This window comes from Cetorhinus maximus, chromosome 5 (assembly GCF_964194155.1).
Source record: "Cetorhinus maximus chromosome 5, sCetMax3.hap1.1, whole genome shotgun sequence".
NCBI classification, from domain to species: Eukaryota; Metazoa; Chordata; class Chondrichthyes; order Lamniformes; family Cetorhinidae; genus Cetorhinus; species Cetorhinus maximus.
The window spans coordinates 44,030,925-44,049,325 of record NC_135883.1 but is presented as its reverse complement, the minus strand read 5'-3'; the positions used below and the strand labels follow the sequence as shown (position 1 = coordinate 44,049,325).

General features: G+C 50.4%; 1 protein-coding gene across 1 annotated transcript in view; it reads right to left on the bottom strand.

The window, feature by feature from the left end:
• The window catches only part of LOC144681103 (uncharacterized), a 29,405-nt gene extending 21,403 nt beyond the window's left edge, over positions 1-8,002 (bottom strand). Inside the window, exons 1-2 of the mRNA XM_078542835.1 lie at positions 6,812-8,002; positions 2,435-2,465 (exon numbers count right to left, since the gene is read on the bottom strand). Coding sequence (XP_078398961.1) covers positions 2,435-2,465; positions 6,812-8,002 — 1,222 coding nt within the window. The remainder of the gene's footprint in view (positions 1-2,434; positions 2,466-6,811) is intronic.
• Positions 8,003-18,401: the final 10,399 nt, after the last annotated feature.

Here is an 18,401-nt window from a genome sequence, read left to right as displayed (position 1 = left end):
AGACTGCGCTACTGATGTTAGTGTAGAGCAGTTGGATCCAATTTCGAATTCCCTCCCCAAACCCCATTTTGGAGAGCACATCCCCCATGTAGGTGTGCGATATTCTGTCAAAGGCCTTCTCCTGATCCAAGCTGATGAGGCAGGTATCCACACCCCTGTCCTGTACATAGGCAATCGTATCCCTGAGCAGCGCCAGGCTGTCAGAGATCTTCCTGCCTGGCACAGAGCAGGTCTGGTCAGGGTGAATCACCAATTCCAGAGCGGATTTGACCCGGTTGGCGATGACCTTGGACAGAATCTTATAGTCCACATTCAACAGTGAAATGGGTCGCCAATTTCTAATTTCCTCCCTTTCCCCCTTGTGCTTGTAGATGAGGGTGATGATGCCTTTCCTCATGGATTCTGACATGCTGCCGGCCAGGAGCATACTCTCGTACACTTCTAGCAGGTCTGGGCCGATCAAGTCCCACAGAGCCGAATACAACTCCGCCGGCAGGCCGTCGCTTCCGGGGGTTTTACTCTTCTCGAAGGACTCGAGGGCCTTAGTCAGTTCGTCAGGAGTTAGCGGTTTGTCTAGGCTCTCCCGCGTACTGTGGTCTAGGACCTCCGTGATAGAGGACAGGAAGGACTGGGAGGCCGTGCTGTCCGTGGGCTTCACGTCATACAGTCCGGCATAAAAGGATTTGCTGATCCTCAGAATGTCGGACCGTGATGACTTTACTGAGCCGTCTTCTTCCTTCAGGCTGCTGATCACAGAGCGCTCTCTGTGTACCTTTTGGAAGAAGAAACGTGAGCACGTCTCATCCTGCTCCACGGAGCGGACTCTGGAACGGAAGATGATCTTGGAGGCCTCCGAGGCAAAGTGCGAGGCTTGCTGGCCCTTCACCTCTTGGAGCTCCTCCTTGACATCGACCCCCATCGACCGCAGCCGGAGCAGATTCTGCATCTTTTCCTGGAGTCGGGACATTTCCCTCTGTTCCTTTCTAGCTTTCTGGGTGCCTTTGAGGATGAAAAACCTCTTGATGCTTCCCTTGATCACTTCCCACCAGTGTGTCAGGGACTCAAAGAGGGGTTTCACGGTTCTCCAACCTTTGTAATCCCTCTTGAGCTCCTCAATGTTCTCTGGGGTCAGCAGTTGCACATTTAGCTTCCATGCCCCCCTGCCCACCCTCAGGTCTTCCTCCAAGTGGCAGTCCGCCAGTAGGAGGCAGTGGTCAGAGAAGAACACCGGCTTGACCTCGGTGGATCTGACTGTGAATGCACGGGACACAAACAGGAAGTCTATCCTGGAACGAATGGACCCGTCTGGCCGCGACCAGGTGTATCTACGCTGCGCTCCGTCTGCAGGGTTGCTGAAGACGTCGTGCAGCTTGGCATCCTTAACTGTTTCCATCAGGGATCTGGACGTAGCGTCCAATCTGCTTCCGGCCCTGCCGGATCGTCCAGCCGCATCGATGATGCAGTTGAAGTCCCCGCCCAGAATGACCGGCCTGGAGGTCGCCAGCAGCAGTGGGAGCTGCTGAAAAACCTCCAGCCGCTCAGCCCCTTGTGCCGGGCCGTACACGTTAATTAACCGGAGTGGAGCGTTCTTGTACATTACGTCTGCTACCAGGAGTCGCCCGCCCACCACCTCCTTGACCTCGGAGACGGTGAAGTTGCCTCCCCGCAGCAGAATACCCAGGCCGGAGGAACGAGAGTCGTTTCCGCCCGACCAGATCGATGGCCCGTGGGACCACCATCGTGACCATTGCCTGTAGGAGCTGAGGTGCGGTATCGCACACTCCTGCAGAAACAACAGGTCAGCTTTGACCTTGGCTAGGTAGTCCAAGGTCGCAACACATCGCGTAGTAGATTTAATGCTACGCACATTTATGGATACAATCTTTAAACCCATATTAAAGCATTTATTCTCCTACCAAACCCACTGTCTCTGAGAGTCCCAGACCTTTAGTCTGCTCCTTCATACCCGTAGTGAGCTCAAATTCCTTCACTTTGGATGGGCTGAGGTAGATCTCCTTGGCCGTGTTCTGCTCCAGTGGCATCTGGGGGTTCACGTAGTGAGCGGATTTTGAGATGACCTTTGCTGGAGAAGCTTCTCCAAAACTCACCCCCTCTGGGGGGTTGCTGTTCCCGGCTTCCTGGAGCTGGGGTGCGATGATTGCCTCACTGCTCCCAGATTCCAGGGGCTGTGGTGCACTGGCCTCCTCAGGTTGCAGGCAAAGTTGGGGTGCGTTGGTCTCCTTGTTGTCTCCAATTTTCTGGAGCTCGGGTGTCTCGTCCTCCAACGCCCTGGAGCTTTGCCGCCTCTTCTGTCGGTGCCGCTCTGGCACTTCCTCATCCGAAGAGCTGCTGCCCTTGTCATCCGTGTCGGATGGGAGACGCCTCTTGCCGCTTCTCTGGGAAACGCCTTTGCTTCTTCTTCGCTCCCTCTTACTTTTCTTGTTCTTCACCGTCCGCCACTCCCCCTGCTGCTTTTCCACTGCTGCCTCCTCCTCCATTGATTCGCTGTCCTGAGGACTGGAAGGTTCAGGGGGTGGTGCTGTTGATTGGCTCTCTGTTGCCTCAATCTCTTTCTCCACCTTGTCTCTCTCTGTGTCCTCCTTTGTCCCGTTGAGCTCCCTGGGGGCCTTGGTGGTTGGAGTGACACGGAACATTTCTTCTGCTTCCCCGTGGTCGGCTTTGGCTGCCTGTGCGTAAGTACGGCAGCGTTTGGGGCAGGTCCTGTAGAGGTGACTTGCCTCGCCACACAGGTTGCAGCACTTGGCCTGTTTGCAGTCTTTTGTCTGGTGCCCTTCCTGTTTGCAGATCTTGCAGAGGGAGGCGCTGCAGTTGGCCGCCACATGACCAGCCTTGCCGCATGAGCGACAATGCTTGGGTTGCCCAGCGTAGACCAGGTAGCCACGGTTTCCCCCGATTGCGAAACTGGAAGGAGGGTGGAAAATGGCTCCCTTACCATCGGTCTTTAGCGTGACCTTAAACAGGCGTTTGCCTGTCCAGATCCCCAAGTCGTCTCGAATCTCGGTGCCGCTCCCCACCTTATCGAAGTACCTGGTGAGGAAGGTGACCACGTCGGCGACAGGGACGAAGGGGTTGTACACATGCACCATCACCTCACGTTCCCGTTGCAACGGCAGAGAAAAGAAGAGATTTTTTTTTTTTTGTGAAAATATACTTTATTCATAAAAATCTTCAATCACATTCAAAACCATTTCAAAAACAACATTACAAGGGTACAATCCAGGTTAAACTTTTACAAAATGTATCACCAGGTGCATCAGTACAAACAATATTACAGTCATTTACAGCCTTTCATTTTGATCTGTACAGCCCGAGGGGCTCTAAACAGTTCCCAGTCTCTCGGTGCGCTGTGGTAGAAAGGTCTTAGACAGCGACCCTTCCCCATTGCGCCTTTGCGGCAGCTGCCCCAAGCTTTAGTGCGTCCCTCAGCACGTAGTCCTGGACTTTGGATTGTGCCAGTCCGCAACAATCGGTCGGGGACAACTCTTTGTGCTGGAAGACCAACAAGTTTCGGGCAGACCAAAGCGCGTCTTTCACCGAGTTGATGATCCTCCAGCTGCAGTTGATGTTTGTCTCGGTGTGTGTCCCTGGGAACAGCCCGTAGAGCACAGAGTCCTGTGTCACAGAACTGCTCGGGATGAACCTCGACAGCAACCACTGCATCTCTCTCCAGACTTTCTTTGCAAAGGCACAATCCACAAGGAGGTGAACAACGGTCTCTTCCCCACCACAGCCACCTCGAGGGCATCGTGCAGAGGGGGTGAGACTCCTGGCGTGTAGGAAGGATCTGACGGGGAGGGCCTTTCTCACCACCAGCCAAGCTACGTCTTGGTGCTTGTTGGAAAGTTCTGGCGATGAGGCATTCTGCCAAATGACTTTGACAGTCTGCTCGGGGAACCATCCCACAGGGTCCACCCTCTCCTTATCCCTCAGGGCCTCTAGGACGTTACGTGCTGACCACTGCCTGATGGACTTGTGGTCAAAGGTGTTTTTCTGCATAAATTTTTCCACCAGGGACAGGTGGTACGGCACGGTCCAACTACTTGGAGCGTTCCGCGGCAGCGTGGCCAGACCCATCCTTCGCAACACCGGGGACAGGTAGAACCTCAGCACGTAGTGACACTTGGTGTTTGCGTACTGAGGGTCTACGCACCGCTTGATGCAGCCGCACACAAAGGTGGCCATCAGTATGAGGGCGATGTTGGGCACGTTTTTTCCCCCTTTATCTAGAGGCTTGTACATCGCGTCCCTGCAGACACGATCCATTTTCGACCTCCAGATAAAGCGGAAGATGGCTCGAGTGATCGCCGTCGCGCAGGAGTGTGGAATGGGCCAGACCTGCGCCACGTACAGCAACAGCGAGAGTACCTCACACCTGATGACCAGGTTCTTACCCGCAATGGAGAGGGAGCGTCGCTCCCACATGCCCAGTTTCCTTTTCACCATAGCCACTCGCTCCTTCCAGTTTCTAACGCATGCCCCGGTCCCTCCGAACCATATCCCCAGCACCTTCAGGCCGTCAGCCCTGACAGTGAAGGGGACAAAGGATCGGTCAGCCCAGTTCCCAAAGAACATGGCCTCGCTCTTCCCACGATTTACCTTGGCTCCCGAGGCCAGTTCGAACTGGTCGCAGACGTGCATCAGTCTGCGCACCGACAGCGGATCCGAGCAGAAGACGACGACGTCGTCCATGTACAGGGAGGCTTTTACCTGAGTGCCTCCACTGCCTGGGATCGTCACTCCTCTTATGCCCGGATCCTTCCTGATGGACTCGGCAAAGGGTTCTATGCAGCACACAAAAAGGACAGTCGAGAGAGGGCAGCCCTGCCTGACTCCAGATTTAATCGGAAAGCTATCTGTTTCCCACCCATTGATTGAGACTGCGCTACTGATGTTAGTGTAGAGCAGTTGGATCCAATTTCGAATTCCCTCCCCAAAGCCCATTTTGGAGAGCACATCCCCCATGTAGGTGTGCGATATTCTGTCAAAGGCCTTCTCCTGATCCAAGCTGATGAGGCAGGTATCCACACCCCTGTCCTGTACATAGGCAATCGTATCCCTGAGCAGCGCCAGGCTGTCAGAGATCTTCCTGCCTGGCACAGAGCAGGTCTGGTCAGGGTGAATCACCAATTCCAGAGCGGATTTGACCCGGTTGGCGATGACCTTGGACAGAATCTTATAGTCCATATTCAACAGTGAAATGGGTCGCCAATTTCTAATTTCCTCCCTTTCCCCCTTGTGCTTGTAGATGAGGGTGATGATGCCTTTCCTCATGGATTCTGACATGCTGCCGGCCAGGAGCATACTCTCGTACACTTCTAGCAGGTCTGGGCCGATCAAGTCCCACAGAGCCGAATACAACTCCGCCGGCAGGCCGTCGCTTCCGGGGGTTTTACTCTTCTCGAAGGACTCGAGGGCCTTAGTCAGTTCGTCAGGGGTTAGCGGTTTGTCTAGGCTCTCCCGAGTACTGTGGTCTAGGACCTCCGTGATAGAGGACAGGAAGGACTGGGAGGCCGTGCTGTCCGTGGGCTTCACGTCATACAGTCCGGCATAAAAGGATTTGCTGATCCTCAGAATGTCGGACCGTGATGACTTTACTGAGCCGTCTTCTTCCTTCAGGCTGCTGATCACAGAGCGCTCTCTGTGTACCTTTTGGAAGAAGAAACGTGAGCACGTCTCATCCTGCTCCACGGAGCGGACTCTGGAACGGAAGATGATCTTGGAGGCCTCCGAGGCAAAGTGCGAGGCTTGCTGGCCCTTCACCTCTTGGAGCTCCTCCTTGACATCGACCCCCATCGACCGCAGCCGGAGCAGATTCTGCATCTTTTCCTGGAGTCGGGACATTTCCCTCTGTTCCTTTCTAGCTTTCTGGGTGCCTTTGAGGATGAAAAACCTCTTGATGCTTCCCTTGATCACTTCCCACCAGTGTGTCAGGGACTCAAAGAGGGGTTTCACGGTTCTCCAACCTTTGTAATCCCTCTTGAGCTCCTCAATGTTCTCTGGGGTCAGCAGTTGCACATTTAGCTTCCATGCCCCCCTGCCCACCCTCAGGTCTTCCTCCAAGTGGCAGTCCGCCAGTAGGAGGCAGTGGTCAGAGAAGAACACCGGCTTGACCTCGGTGGATCTGACTGTGAATGCACGGGACACAAACAGGAAGTCTATCCTGGAACGAATGGACCCGTCTGGCCGCGACCAGGTGTATCTACGCTGCGCTCCGTCTGCAGGGTTGCTGAAGACGTCGTGCAGCTTGGCATCCTTAACTGTTTCCATCAGGGATCTGGACGTAGCGTCCAATCTGCTTCCGGCCCTGCCGGATCGTCCAGCCGCATCGATGATGCAGTTGAAGTCCCCGCCCAGAATGACCGGCCTGGAGGTCGCCAGCAGCAGTGGGAGCTGCTGAAAAACCTCCAGCCGCTCAGCCCCTTGTGCCGGGCCGTACACGTTAATTAACCGGAGTGGAGCGTTCTTGTACATTACGTCTGCTACCAGGAGTCGCCCGCCCACCACCTCCTTGACCTCGGAGACGGTGAAGTTGCCTCCCCGCAGCAGAATACCCAGGCCGGAGGAACGAGAGTCGTTTCCGCCCGACCAGATCGATGGCCCGTGGGACCACCATCGTGACCATTGCCTGTAGGAGCTGAGGTGCGGTATCGCACACTCCTGCAGAAACAACAGGTCAGCTTTGACCTTGGCAAGGTAGTCCAAGGTCGCAACACATCGCGTAGTAGATTTAATGCTACGCACATTTATGGATACAATCTTTAAACCCATATTAAAGCATTTATTCTCCTACCAAAACCACTGTCTCTGAGAGTCCCAGACCTTTAGTCTGCTCCTTCATACCCGTAGTGAGCTCAAATTCCTTCACTTTGGATGGGCTGAGGTAGATCTCCTTGGCCGTGTTCTGCTCCAGTGGCATCTGGAGGTTCACGTAGTGAGCGGATTTTGAGATGACCTTTGCTGGAGAAGCTTCTCCAAAACTCACCCCCTCTGGGGGGTTGCTGTTCCCGGCTTCCTGGAGCTGGGGTGCGATGATTGCCTCACTGCTCCCAGATTCCAGGGGCTGTGGTGCACTGGCCTCCTCAGGTTGCAGGCAAAGTTGGGGTGCGTTGGTCTCCTTGTTGTCTCCAATTTTCTGGAGCTCGGGTGTCTCGTCCTCCAACGCCCTGGAGCTTTGCCGCCTCTTCTGTCGGTGCCGCTCTGGCACTTCCTCATCCGAAGAGCTGCTGCCCTTGTCATCCGTGTCGGATGGGAGACGCCTCTTGCCGCTTCTCTGGGAAACGCCTTTGCTTCTTCTTCGCTCCCTCTTACTTTTCTTGTTCTTCACCGTCCGCCACTCCCCCTGCTGCTTTTCCACTGCTGCCTCCTCCTCCATTGATTCGCTGTCCTGAGGACTGGAAGGTTCAGGGGGTGGTGCTGTTGATTGGCTCTCTGTTGCCTCAATCTCTTTCTCCACCTTGTCTCTCTCTGTGTCCTCCTTTGTCCCGTTGAGCTCCCTGGGGGCCTTGGTGGTTGGAGTGACACGGAACATTTCTTCTGCTTCCCCGTGGTCGGCTTTGGCTGCCTGTGCGTAAGTACGGCAGCGTTTGGGGCAGGTCCTGTAGAGGTGACTTGCCTCGCCACACAGGTTGCAGCACTTGGCCTGTTTGCAGTCTTTTGTCTGGTGCCCTTCCTGTTTGCAGATCTTGCAGAGGGAGGCGCTGCAGTTGGCCGCCACATGACCAGCCTTGCCGCATGAGCGGCAATGCTTGGGTTGCCCAGCGTAGACCAGGTAGCCACGGTTTCCCCCGATTGCGAAACTGGAAGGAGGGTGGAAAATGGCTCCCTTACCATCGGTCTTTAGCGTGACCTTAAACAGGCGTTTGCCTGTCCAGATCCCCAAGTCGTCTCGAATCTCAGTGCCGCTCCCCACCTTATCGAAGTACCTGGTGAGGAAGGTGACCACGTCGGCGACAGGGACGAAGGGGTTGTACACATGCACCATCACCTCACGTTCCCGTTGCAACGGCAGAGAAAAGTGCGGCTCCGCCGTCAGGATCTTCATCTCCGGCAGGTCTCTCTTCTCCTCGAACACCCTCAGGAGCCGGACGCAGTCTGCCACTTGCTTGAACGTGACGTCAAAATAACCACCTTTGCGGGAGTCGTGCAGGGTGAAGATCTCCGTAGCTTGGAAGCCGCACGCCTTCAACAGGATCCTCCTGGTGAAGAAGCCCCGATCCATAGGTGATCCTCCTTCGTCGCTGTGGTTCACCGTGACTCGGACGGTGATAGGTAACCCACGGTATGAATTCGGATTGCGATTGGTTTTCGCCCTTCCATCCCGACCTTGCCATGGCAGGACCATGGTGTCGCCCCTGCAACACTACACTTGATCTTAGCCAAGAGGCCGAGAAGCGATCTACCCATCAATCACCTACCTGTTCTCCTTTGAAGTCACACTTAGGCTCTGACAGGTAGAAACAGGTCCTCCTCTCACACTCTCCTCTAGGTGCTGCTGACTGCCTGTCCCAGGGTCCTCTTCTTGCACCTTCCTCTCAATAGGACACTGCTGAGAGGAGAGTGCAAACTATTGTTATTACAATTCTAGTGTGAATGTTGCATTCATCGTGATCCTATTACATTGACAGCAAAATAGAAATCAAATGAAAGTGTACAGCCACATCTGTAATCTGTTACCTAACAGCACAAATATGGAGAGCTTGAAAGCAGAATACTTCTTGTTCAGCTGGGGTCATTTTTATAACCTTGTCCTATCTACAAGGTGAATTATTCCTTTGTAAAAGGAACTAAGTCCATCTCTGTTCTGTTTAGTTATCAATCCCTGCAGATGGAAGCCACAGGACGAAAATTCAGTGGGAATGGTTAATTGATCATGGATGGATGGCACAGTGTGATAGAAGCAAGGCTAAAAGCAAAGATAAAAATCCTCTGCTATGCAATGTGAATGCGCTGTTTACCACACCGTGCGCGCTTCTGACCCCCATTTGACTCTGATGTCGTGACCCAGAAGCCTGCGGTGAAAATCCTGCCCCTGAATTTGGACTCTCCACTAGTGAAAACATCATCTGTACATCTACCCTATCAAACTCCTTCATAACTTTAAAGACCTCTATTAAGTCACGCCTAGCCTTCTATTTGATATTAATACACTCCACCTACACTATCACCAGGAGCTGACAATTTTCATTTACAGATTGTTGGAGGCCACATGAATACCTCTCCAGAAAACAGTTAAAGTGACCCCTCATTTTACAATTACAGTACCATTGTTTCATAAATGATTGCTTAATTTTGCTTATATTTAATGCACTGAAGGTTGTTTGCCTTTCAGGCTATTCATGTATATCACAGAGACATCGAAATGTAATAATCCTGGAGGAACTGGTTGGATTATTTACCTATTCAACAAAATTTATTGCTAATATTCATACCTTATATAGCGCAATATAGACTAGTTAGATTTATCTGTGTGTTATGTGTGTCTGTGTATGCGAGTGTGTGTCTATCTGCATGTGTATGTTTATGTGTGTGTTTATATGTACATGTGCGTATATGTGTAAGTGTGCATGTATGCACATGTGTATGTGTGCATATACATGTGTTTACATGTGTGTACGTATCTGTGTGTGAAATTATTGTAAGCCATGTGGACTATGACCATTTAAGTGTCAGATGGAACTCTATCCTGTCAGATGTGAGGAAGCATCCACTAAGATCATAGATGTTTAAATCCTATTAAAAAAATAGATACAGCGTAAAGTGTTCAATTGCAAGTTAGATATGATCCAAAGGAAAGAATTTTGTGGCTCAAAATGTGCAGCCTATTTCATTTTACAATTTGATTTCTAAAGGCATTCTTGAGGTTTGTCAAATGTTGCTTAGCAAATCAATGTATTGGAGCAATCTGGCGTATCACTAGTCTTTCACTGGACATTATTTTTTGGATAAAGCTTTTTAATTCTGTGCATACACTGATCTAGGTAATATCAGAAATCAAAAAGAATGTCCTAATGTTGCTTTAAATGCTGTTCATTAAAGCAAAAATCATATATATATATCAAACGATAGTGGCTAGGGAAATATTCTAGCCCTCTTTGTTATTCCCTAGTAAGTGATTTTGCAAGCTAATATTTTCTCATGTACAGGTTTAACAGATGAGTTCTAAAGCAGGGCTGGGCAATGCAATAAGCTGTTAGGGGCGGATGTGAGTGAGCAATCTTATTTCAGACTCCCTCCTGTCATGTTATTATAATGATATAAAGGCACCAATCACTTGCAAGGGATTGGGTCAACATTTTGTGGATTCATTTATTGAGACTAGACACATGAGAACAGATATACAAAGGTATAAAGCTTGAAGTCATTAGAGTTGTAGAACTGTGTGTGTTCTTCTGAAAGCAAAAGCAAAACTAACATTGGATTGTATGACACACTTCCTTTCTAGTGATGTCATGCTGCAATTCCTTAAATACATATTGCAATACCTTCCTTTAGGATTTACCTTTTTTTTTGCTAAGATTGATTAAAAATCTCTGCAAGATATGGTAGTCTCCTGCTTGTCATAAAATAATAGTGACACAAGAAGTCTTAGCAAGAATTTGCACATTCCCCAATCAGTGACGTAGAAGTGGGGGAACAGTTAGAATGTTGTGCCTCCATTTCCTTCTCCATTTATGCCACTTCCCACTGTCTTAATGCCACTGGTGATGACATTGAATGGCAGTCCCACCAGACCTGTGGTAGCCTTATTAATAAATGCAAATGAGGGAAGTGCAGGTAAAGTTGTCAGGAAGCCAGCATCTTTAAGGTGGACCTGGCCCCATCACTTCAACATCTGTGACCAGTGACGCTGTGCTCCTGAAGGAGTTAGGGGCTGAGGGCGCACAAAGGATCAAATGCATTTAAAGTTTCATGGCTGTGTCTCTATGATATGACCTGATCACACAGCGCAAGGGAGCTGCCCTTGGCCAGAAGGAGACAGACATTCTTAGAAGCTATGTGAAGATCTATGGAGTATCCTCACTGCATGTCGTCATCATCCCCCTGCAGTCGAGTGACTATTAGAGCCTCCACTGCATCTCCATGGTAGGAGCCTTATCACAGAGGGTATTGGCGCTGCCACAAACCAGACTGGAGTCAAACATTCACAGATGCAATGTGAGGATCTATGGGGTCACTTCATATCGTCACCATCCTCCACAAATGTAGCAGCTGTGAGGGCCTCCCGAGAGCACCTGCCTCGTCTGGCCAGTGCAATGGCCTCATCTCCATCATCCCCGTCTTTTAGGATCTGCTCACCCTCATCCCCGTCAGCATTCTCCTCATCGGAGGAGACCTCTAGCTCCACCATCTCCTCCTCAGCTAGCTTGTCTCCCCATTGCAGTGCCAGACTGTAAAGGGCACAACAGACGACGACAATGTGTGACACCCTCTGCAGACTGTATTGTAGGGCTCCATCAGACCGGTCCAGGCACCGGAACCTCATCTTCAGCATCCTGATGGTTTGCTCCAGCAAGGTATGAGTTGCAGCATGAGCCCCATTCTACCGTTGCTCTGCTGCAGTCTGAGGCCACCGCACGGGTGTCATCAGCCACGGCCTCTGTGGGTAGCCCTTGTCCCCGAGGAGCCACCCCTGCAGCTTCTGCGGACCCTGGAAGATGTTAGGGATCTGTGACCAACTGATTATGTGGGAGTTGTGCACAGTCCCTGGAAACTGTGCGCACACCTACAGGATGTGTTTGTGGTTGTCACACACCAGCTGCACATTTAGCAAATAGAATCCCTTGCGGGTGACCGCATGTTGTGACGGAGATCTGAGCGCCGTGTGAGTACAGTCAATGGCACCCTGCGCCTGTGGGAAACCTGAGATCTTGGCAAATCCAATCGCTCTTGCATCTTGGCATCCTGGTCCTGGGTGAAATGCACAAAGTTGTGTGCCCTCACAAAGATGGCATCCGTGACCACATGGATGTATTTGTGGGTGGTGGCTTGTGATATGCCACAGAGGTTGCCTGTGGAACCCTGAAAGGAGTCACTGGCACCGCGGTCACTTTCACAGCCACTGGCGGTGGACACCCTCCATGTCCCCAAGGTGCCAAATCCTGCAGCAGGTTGCAGATGTGACCGAACAGTTCCCTACACATGCACAGTCTTTGGTGACACTGGTTCTTGGATCTCTGCAGGAATGAAAGATGGCGTCTATAGACCCTCGGACAGCTCGCTTTGGCTCTTCGGCAGCATGTGCAAGATCCTCAACTGCCCCTTCTTCCTGAGGCTGCTGCTGCTCCCTCTGCACAGCCAGGTGCCTCCGCCACTCTCTTCTCAGTCACCTTCACTCTCTGTACACCACGAGGCATACAGCTAGGTCACAAGGCTCCATGATCCTGATGTTCTCCTCCTGCAGGGTGAAAGAGAGAGACATGTGGCTTAGCATGGGTGTACTAAGAACCTCTCTTGGTTAAGTCTGAAGGCCCCTTAACGCATCCCGGGGAGTGCTGGCCGCCACGTGGATGGCCAGAGTTTTGCCCGCTGCATGGCTGCCCGAAACCCCACCCACCTCTGCCCCACTCCACCTGACCAATTGGCGACAGCTTTGCCCACTGGACTGCATGCTGTGCTCTCAGCTCAGGCACAGGCATTCTCCTAACCCGCACTGCAAGGCTGCACTGTTAGCTTGAACCATGGGGGAGACTGGTCCAGGCCGGGATGATGACATTGCAAGGGGCTGTGAGCGCCTCCACCAGTGACTGCTCCATGGCCAGGTTTAGCAAGGAGATTGTACAATATGCCCAGTCGACTAACTGTTCTGTAATCCACTAAAATGCTCATTAATTTGCAGTCTGTGCCCGAGGGGTGAAAAGTTCTGGAGCATTTGGTGGCACTTTCATGCCTCTGCATTGCTTGAGTGGGCAGAAAGCTTGAGGCCCAGCTCCATGTATATCAATGTGGCTGTGTCTGAACTGTCTCAGCGGCGGAGGAATGGTCACTTTTTATACAAGGTGTCCCTATTGCGTGGCCGCTTCCCTCACCCACCCACCCACCCACCCCCACCACCCATGTGCTTGTGCGCTACCTTCAACTGCAGGGCAGCCTTTGGCCCTTCCCCCAAAGCTGCCTCAAAGGCTGCCATGCGTTTGAACCCCCCCCCCCAAAGTCACCCTAACCGTAGGGCAGCCTTTGCCCACCTCCCCCACCGACCCCCACAACATGCCTCAACCTTGAAGTCCAACAGGCATCCCTCGTGAGTGCTCTGCAACATTACTGTTCACTCACCTCTGAATTCCCCTCAAAGTGCAGCCCGCCAAGTGCACGACTTTTATAATCTGATGTGAAACACATCGGTGTGCAATCACGCCGACATGGGTGTATGATCCAGTGGGGGTGGGGGGGTGATGAGTCCTGCGGGCCGGCCTTATAATGATGTGCTGATGCAGTACAATGAGGTCCCAATATCCTATGGCGGGAAACGCGGCCAGCCAACGACGGGCTGAGCGGGCAATTGCAAACTGGCTTCATGATGTTGTGAAACTGATTTTTGGTCTTCTCGCCATATTGTCTGCTCATGCTACCGAACACGCCCGACGCCAGCGGGCATGGATGATTCCACCTGATGAGTTAACTGGCCTCCTTCTGTGTTGTAGCCATTCTATGATTCTGTGAACTGCTTTCCATAGATATTTTTCATTCATTTTTGATAAAATATGCCAGTGTAAGAGAGCAAAACTCTGCATCAGAATTGGACATTGCTTATGTCCTAGACATAATTAACAAATGAGAAAATAGAGCAACAATAATTGAACATTATCCCGAGGACATTTGATGAATGTAATCATTAATAGAAACTTGTTTCACATCTGAGTCATCCTCAAACCCATTCAGCCAGGCATCTTCTTTACTGGTGTAAATCTACGGATTCCATCTTCAAGAAAAGTCTCTCTTCCTGCCAGTTGAGCCTGTTATTTAGGAGGCTTGGGATTATTCTGAAGATCACACACATCCCGCTGTGCATCAATGAGACAACTTGTTGGTCATAATAGTGGCTAAGAGGGGTATGGGAAGATAGTCTCTGCAACAGTGAATGAGCAGTGAAAGAACAAAGCTTTTATTGCACTAAACTCTTTATGTACACTTTATGTAGATATATATATATATTGCCACAACCATGTGAGAGGCATTTCCTCAAAGTGATCTGTGAGCTAGGAATTTGTGCGTGCATGTGTGAATGTGTGCGTAGCCCCCTTTTAAATTTGCAAGTGATTCAACTGAAAAATAACCAGTGGCAAAAGTTTTAGTCTTAAACAAGATTAAGGTTTGTTTCTTACCAAACTACTGCTGTAAATTACTTAAGTAACTGTAATAAAGTTACTAACTGAATACATGCAAAGATTAAATGCATGTAGGGATAAAAGATACTTATAAAAGTGAAACTCATTTCAGTCCTTTAAGATATCATTGCAGGCCTGTAGATTGCAATTGAAGTGTTGGCTGCCTGGAGTGAAGGGTTGAAGAAGAGTCGTGATCAGCAGCTGCAGTGGCTTCTGTAATCAAATAGTCGGAGTTGCCTTTCTACGTGGACTCAGTAGGATTTTAGGAGGGAGAAGGTTTCTTTATCCTCACTAGTTCTGCTATTACAGCACTTGCAGATTGCCTGGACTCTTTCAGCAGAACAACAGTTGTTTCTGAATACCTGAGTCCAACCCTCTCTGATGATGTGTCTCATTTTTTTCTGGGAGTTCTGCAGAAAATGGCTGTTCTCATCCAGACTTTATACAGTTCAAAACTCAAAATATCTGCTCTCCCAAACTGTAGAATCATGCTTCCATATTAGGTATTGGGTTAGCCCCGGTCTGGGGCATAGTTCTATCTGTTGTCTTTTAGCTGAGGTAACCTTTTAAATGTCCTTGAATGACTCCCATTTTTCCAGGTTTGGTGAGATTGGAAAGAGCTATTCACGTCTCCAGGGAAGCCACCACCAATGAGTTTATGTTTACCCTTGTTGGAATATGCATTGAATTTCAAATGTCTCCACATGTCTAGGTATGCCTATTTGTAATCCACTCAGAGCCTGCTAGAAACTTGACAGACATTGCAGTTGTAAAAGGTGAGGTTACCTTTGGCAGCCATTTTTAAGGCTCCTTGAGTCCATTAAAACAAAAGATTAGCTTTTTTACAAAATCTATAATGTAACTACACGTTCGTGACAATCTCCTTGCGGGAGTCTTCCCAACTAGTCGATGAAAATTTGGAGGAATCTCAGCCAAAACTCCTTGTACTCAGCGTATCCATGGCTTTTGCCGAAGTTGCGAGAAAATTCCCAGTGATAATGTTTTTCAATATTAATATTATAATTTTGTAGGAACTCTCATCTCTGAGTCAGAATGTTGTGCATTCAAGTCCCACCCGAGAAACTTGAACATGGAATCCAGGCTTATGCCCCAGTGCAGTACTGACAGAGTGCTGCACTGCCGGGGATGCTGCTTTTCAATGGGGCACTAAATTGAGGCCCTCTTAGGTAGATGGGAAGGATCCCATGGTGCTATTTTGAAGAAGAACAGCAGAATTCTCTCTGGTGTCCTGGGCAATATTTATCCCTCAACTAACATCAAACAATCAGATTACCAGGTCAGCGTCTCATTGTTGTTTGTGGGAGTTTTCTGTGCTCAAATTCCCTGCCATTTTTATGATAGGTGCATGGAGAGAGGTAATTATGAGCAGTCAATGTTGATGTTTCGTTGAATCTTTTCTCTGGTGCCCCTTGCTGTGGCGAGCGGTGAATGTGGCTGTGGAACTCCTTCCCCATTCCTATATGCCAACAGCTGCTTCGTTGGTGCATTCAGTGCCAGGTGCATGCCTTGTAGCACCTTGTGCTTGGGAAATCCAGCTCTTCTGCAAATGTCCCATATTCTGTGCCTCTGTTGCAATGGAGGGGAGGGGTGTGAGCCATGGCGGGAATGTTGTGGGGTGGAGGCTGTGGATGGCAAAATTAATGTCCAATGTATGAGGGCATCTGCCACTTGCCAAAACACGGGCCCATTCCCTGAGGCTACTGTGGAGCCTTACAAATTGAGGCCAGTTATCCGTTGCCAGAGCTGTTGCTGCAATGGAATGAGTCAGTAAACCTTCATAATCGAGCTGGCAGAGGTAACCGGTGATACCCTTCCAGTGGTGCAGCTGTCAGGCGCACAGCTTCTTCAAGAGATCTGGATGGTAGCTCTGCAGCCTATACGCACTTTGAGGTGGATGGGTTTGAGGGTTCACCTTGTGGCCTTCTGTTCTTTGCCTTGGTGCCTGATTCTCCTTGCCTGAACTTGTGGCTCCAGTATTTCCCCCATTATGACAGCAACAGGTGGTATGTCCATGAGGATAGTTTCTTGCCCAAAGCTAATCTAAGTTTGGGTTTGTGTTGATCGAGGTTAAGAGTATATATTTTATTCTGGGCTAGATTAAAATAAAATGTAGGTTTGATTTAAAACAAAAGGTGGCAGAATGTTTTAAAACAAACTCCTCCCGAAGCCTGTCATCGGTAAAAGAATTTGGTGTGCTCTTCAGTTCACCACTTGCTTACTTACCTGGGGAACTGTTAGAGAATCCTAAAGCACAGAGGGAGAACATAAAGAAGAGAAAAACTCAGCAGGTTCGAGGCATCTGTGGAGAGCAAAATGGGATAAATGTTTTCAGCTGGGTGATCTTCCATCAGAAATTAGAGATGTAACAGGTTTTAGGCAAGTACAGAGGCAGGGAAAGGGGAGGGAGAAGAAGAAAGGAAAAGTCTGACATGGGGTTGACGGCAGGAGAGATTAAATGTCAAAAGGGATGATGGTACAAGGCAAAAAAGGGTGCTGTTGGGACAAATAAAGAAACAAATGATGGCAGTAGGGGAGTTGTAAATGGCAACAGCAGAATTACCACAAGTAGCCGCTGCCCAACAAAATGGGGATGGTCATTATGATCTTAAATTGTTGAACTAAATGTTGAATCTGGAAACCTGTAAAGTGCCTAATCAAAAGATGAGGTGCTGTTCCTCAAGCTTCTGCTGAGCTTCATTGAAATAGTGTAGAAGACCGAGGGCAGAGAGGTCAGACTGGGAGTGGGACAGAAATTAAAATGACAGGCGACCCTCGGGGTCACGATTGGGGCCCACGAAGCAGTCACCCAGTCTACACTTGCCTTCCCCAATGTAGAGAAGATGGCATCACGGCCAGCGAGTACAGTGTAAATCACTCTTTCATCTGCAAGGAATTTTTGTGACCTTGGAAGGAGGGAAGGGAGGAAGTAAAAGGGCAGGTGTTGAATCTCTTGTCATGGAAAGTCCCCATGGGAAAGAGAGTGGGTGTTGGGGGTGACTGAGGAGTAGACCAGGATGTCCCTGGGCAACGATCCCTTTGGAATGCTGAAAGTGGAGGGTGTTAGCTGCCCTTCTCACCGGGCATCATACTGGGGATGGTAGAAATGGCAGAGCATGATCTATTAATAGAAAGACTGGTGGGATGGAAGAGGAAACCTAATGTCGTTCTGCAGGCCTGCAGAAGCAGTGAAGGCAGAGTATGGGAAATGGAATGGTCATGAGGAAGACCATGTCTACCACAGTGGGCAGGGGGCTGGGGGAACTCCTCAGTTGAGGAGGAAAGAAGACTTTTCGAAAGTGCTCATTGGGGTGGAAGTCCCGCCCTCTGGAACTGCCAGCCAATTGGATTGGCCAGCAGCTCCCTCAATCCGGGCAGCGCCAGGAAAGCACCCGTGGAGCTGCCAGGGGCTGCAAATGAGGAGCGGGGCCCAAGACCTGGGATCCCTGGAGCAGTGCAGGGCCTTGGGCCAGGAGGGTTAGGTAGAGGGGCAGTGGGAGAGAGAGGGTGATTTTAAGGGAGGGAGCATGTAGGAAGGAAGGGGGTGTTCAGTCTAAGAAGGGGGGCAGCCCCCAAAGAGCGACCCCCGCACCGCCCCCCACCCCCCCCGCCCTTTAACCATTTCAGGTTAAAAATCGGGCTTCCTCTCTCGCCCTGTTGCCCACACCAAACATTTATGGCATGGGCAGCATATCATCAGGGTCAATTGGCTTGATAATAAGCCTAATTACCCTTAAGTGTTGATTTAACTATGGCAGGTGGGCTGCTGATTTTGGTGCCCGCCCACCCCTCTCCCCCCGCTCCTGGTATTATGGGGCTGAGCGAGGGGTTAGGCAAGAAGGTAGTGGGCTGGGCGCCCACCCAATTTGATGTGCCCCCCTCATGGGAAACACCCCCCTGCTGAGGGCACATAAAATTCAGCCCATTCAGACAGTATATTCTAGATCATAAGAAAAATGCGTAAAAAAAAAATTCTCCTCATCTCCCCCCAGCATTTTTGCCAATTATCTTAAATTTGTGTCCTGTGGTTACCGACCCTCC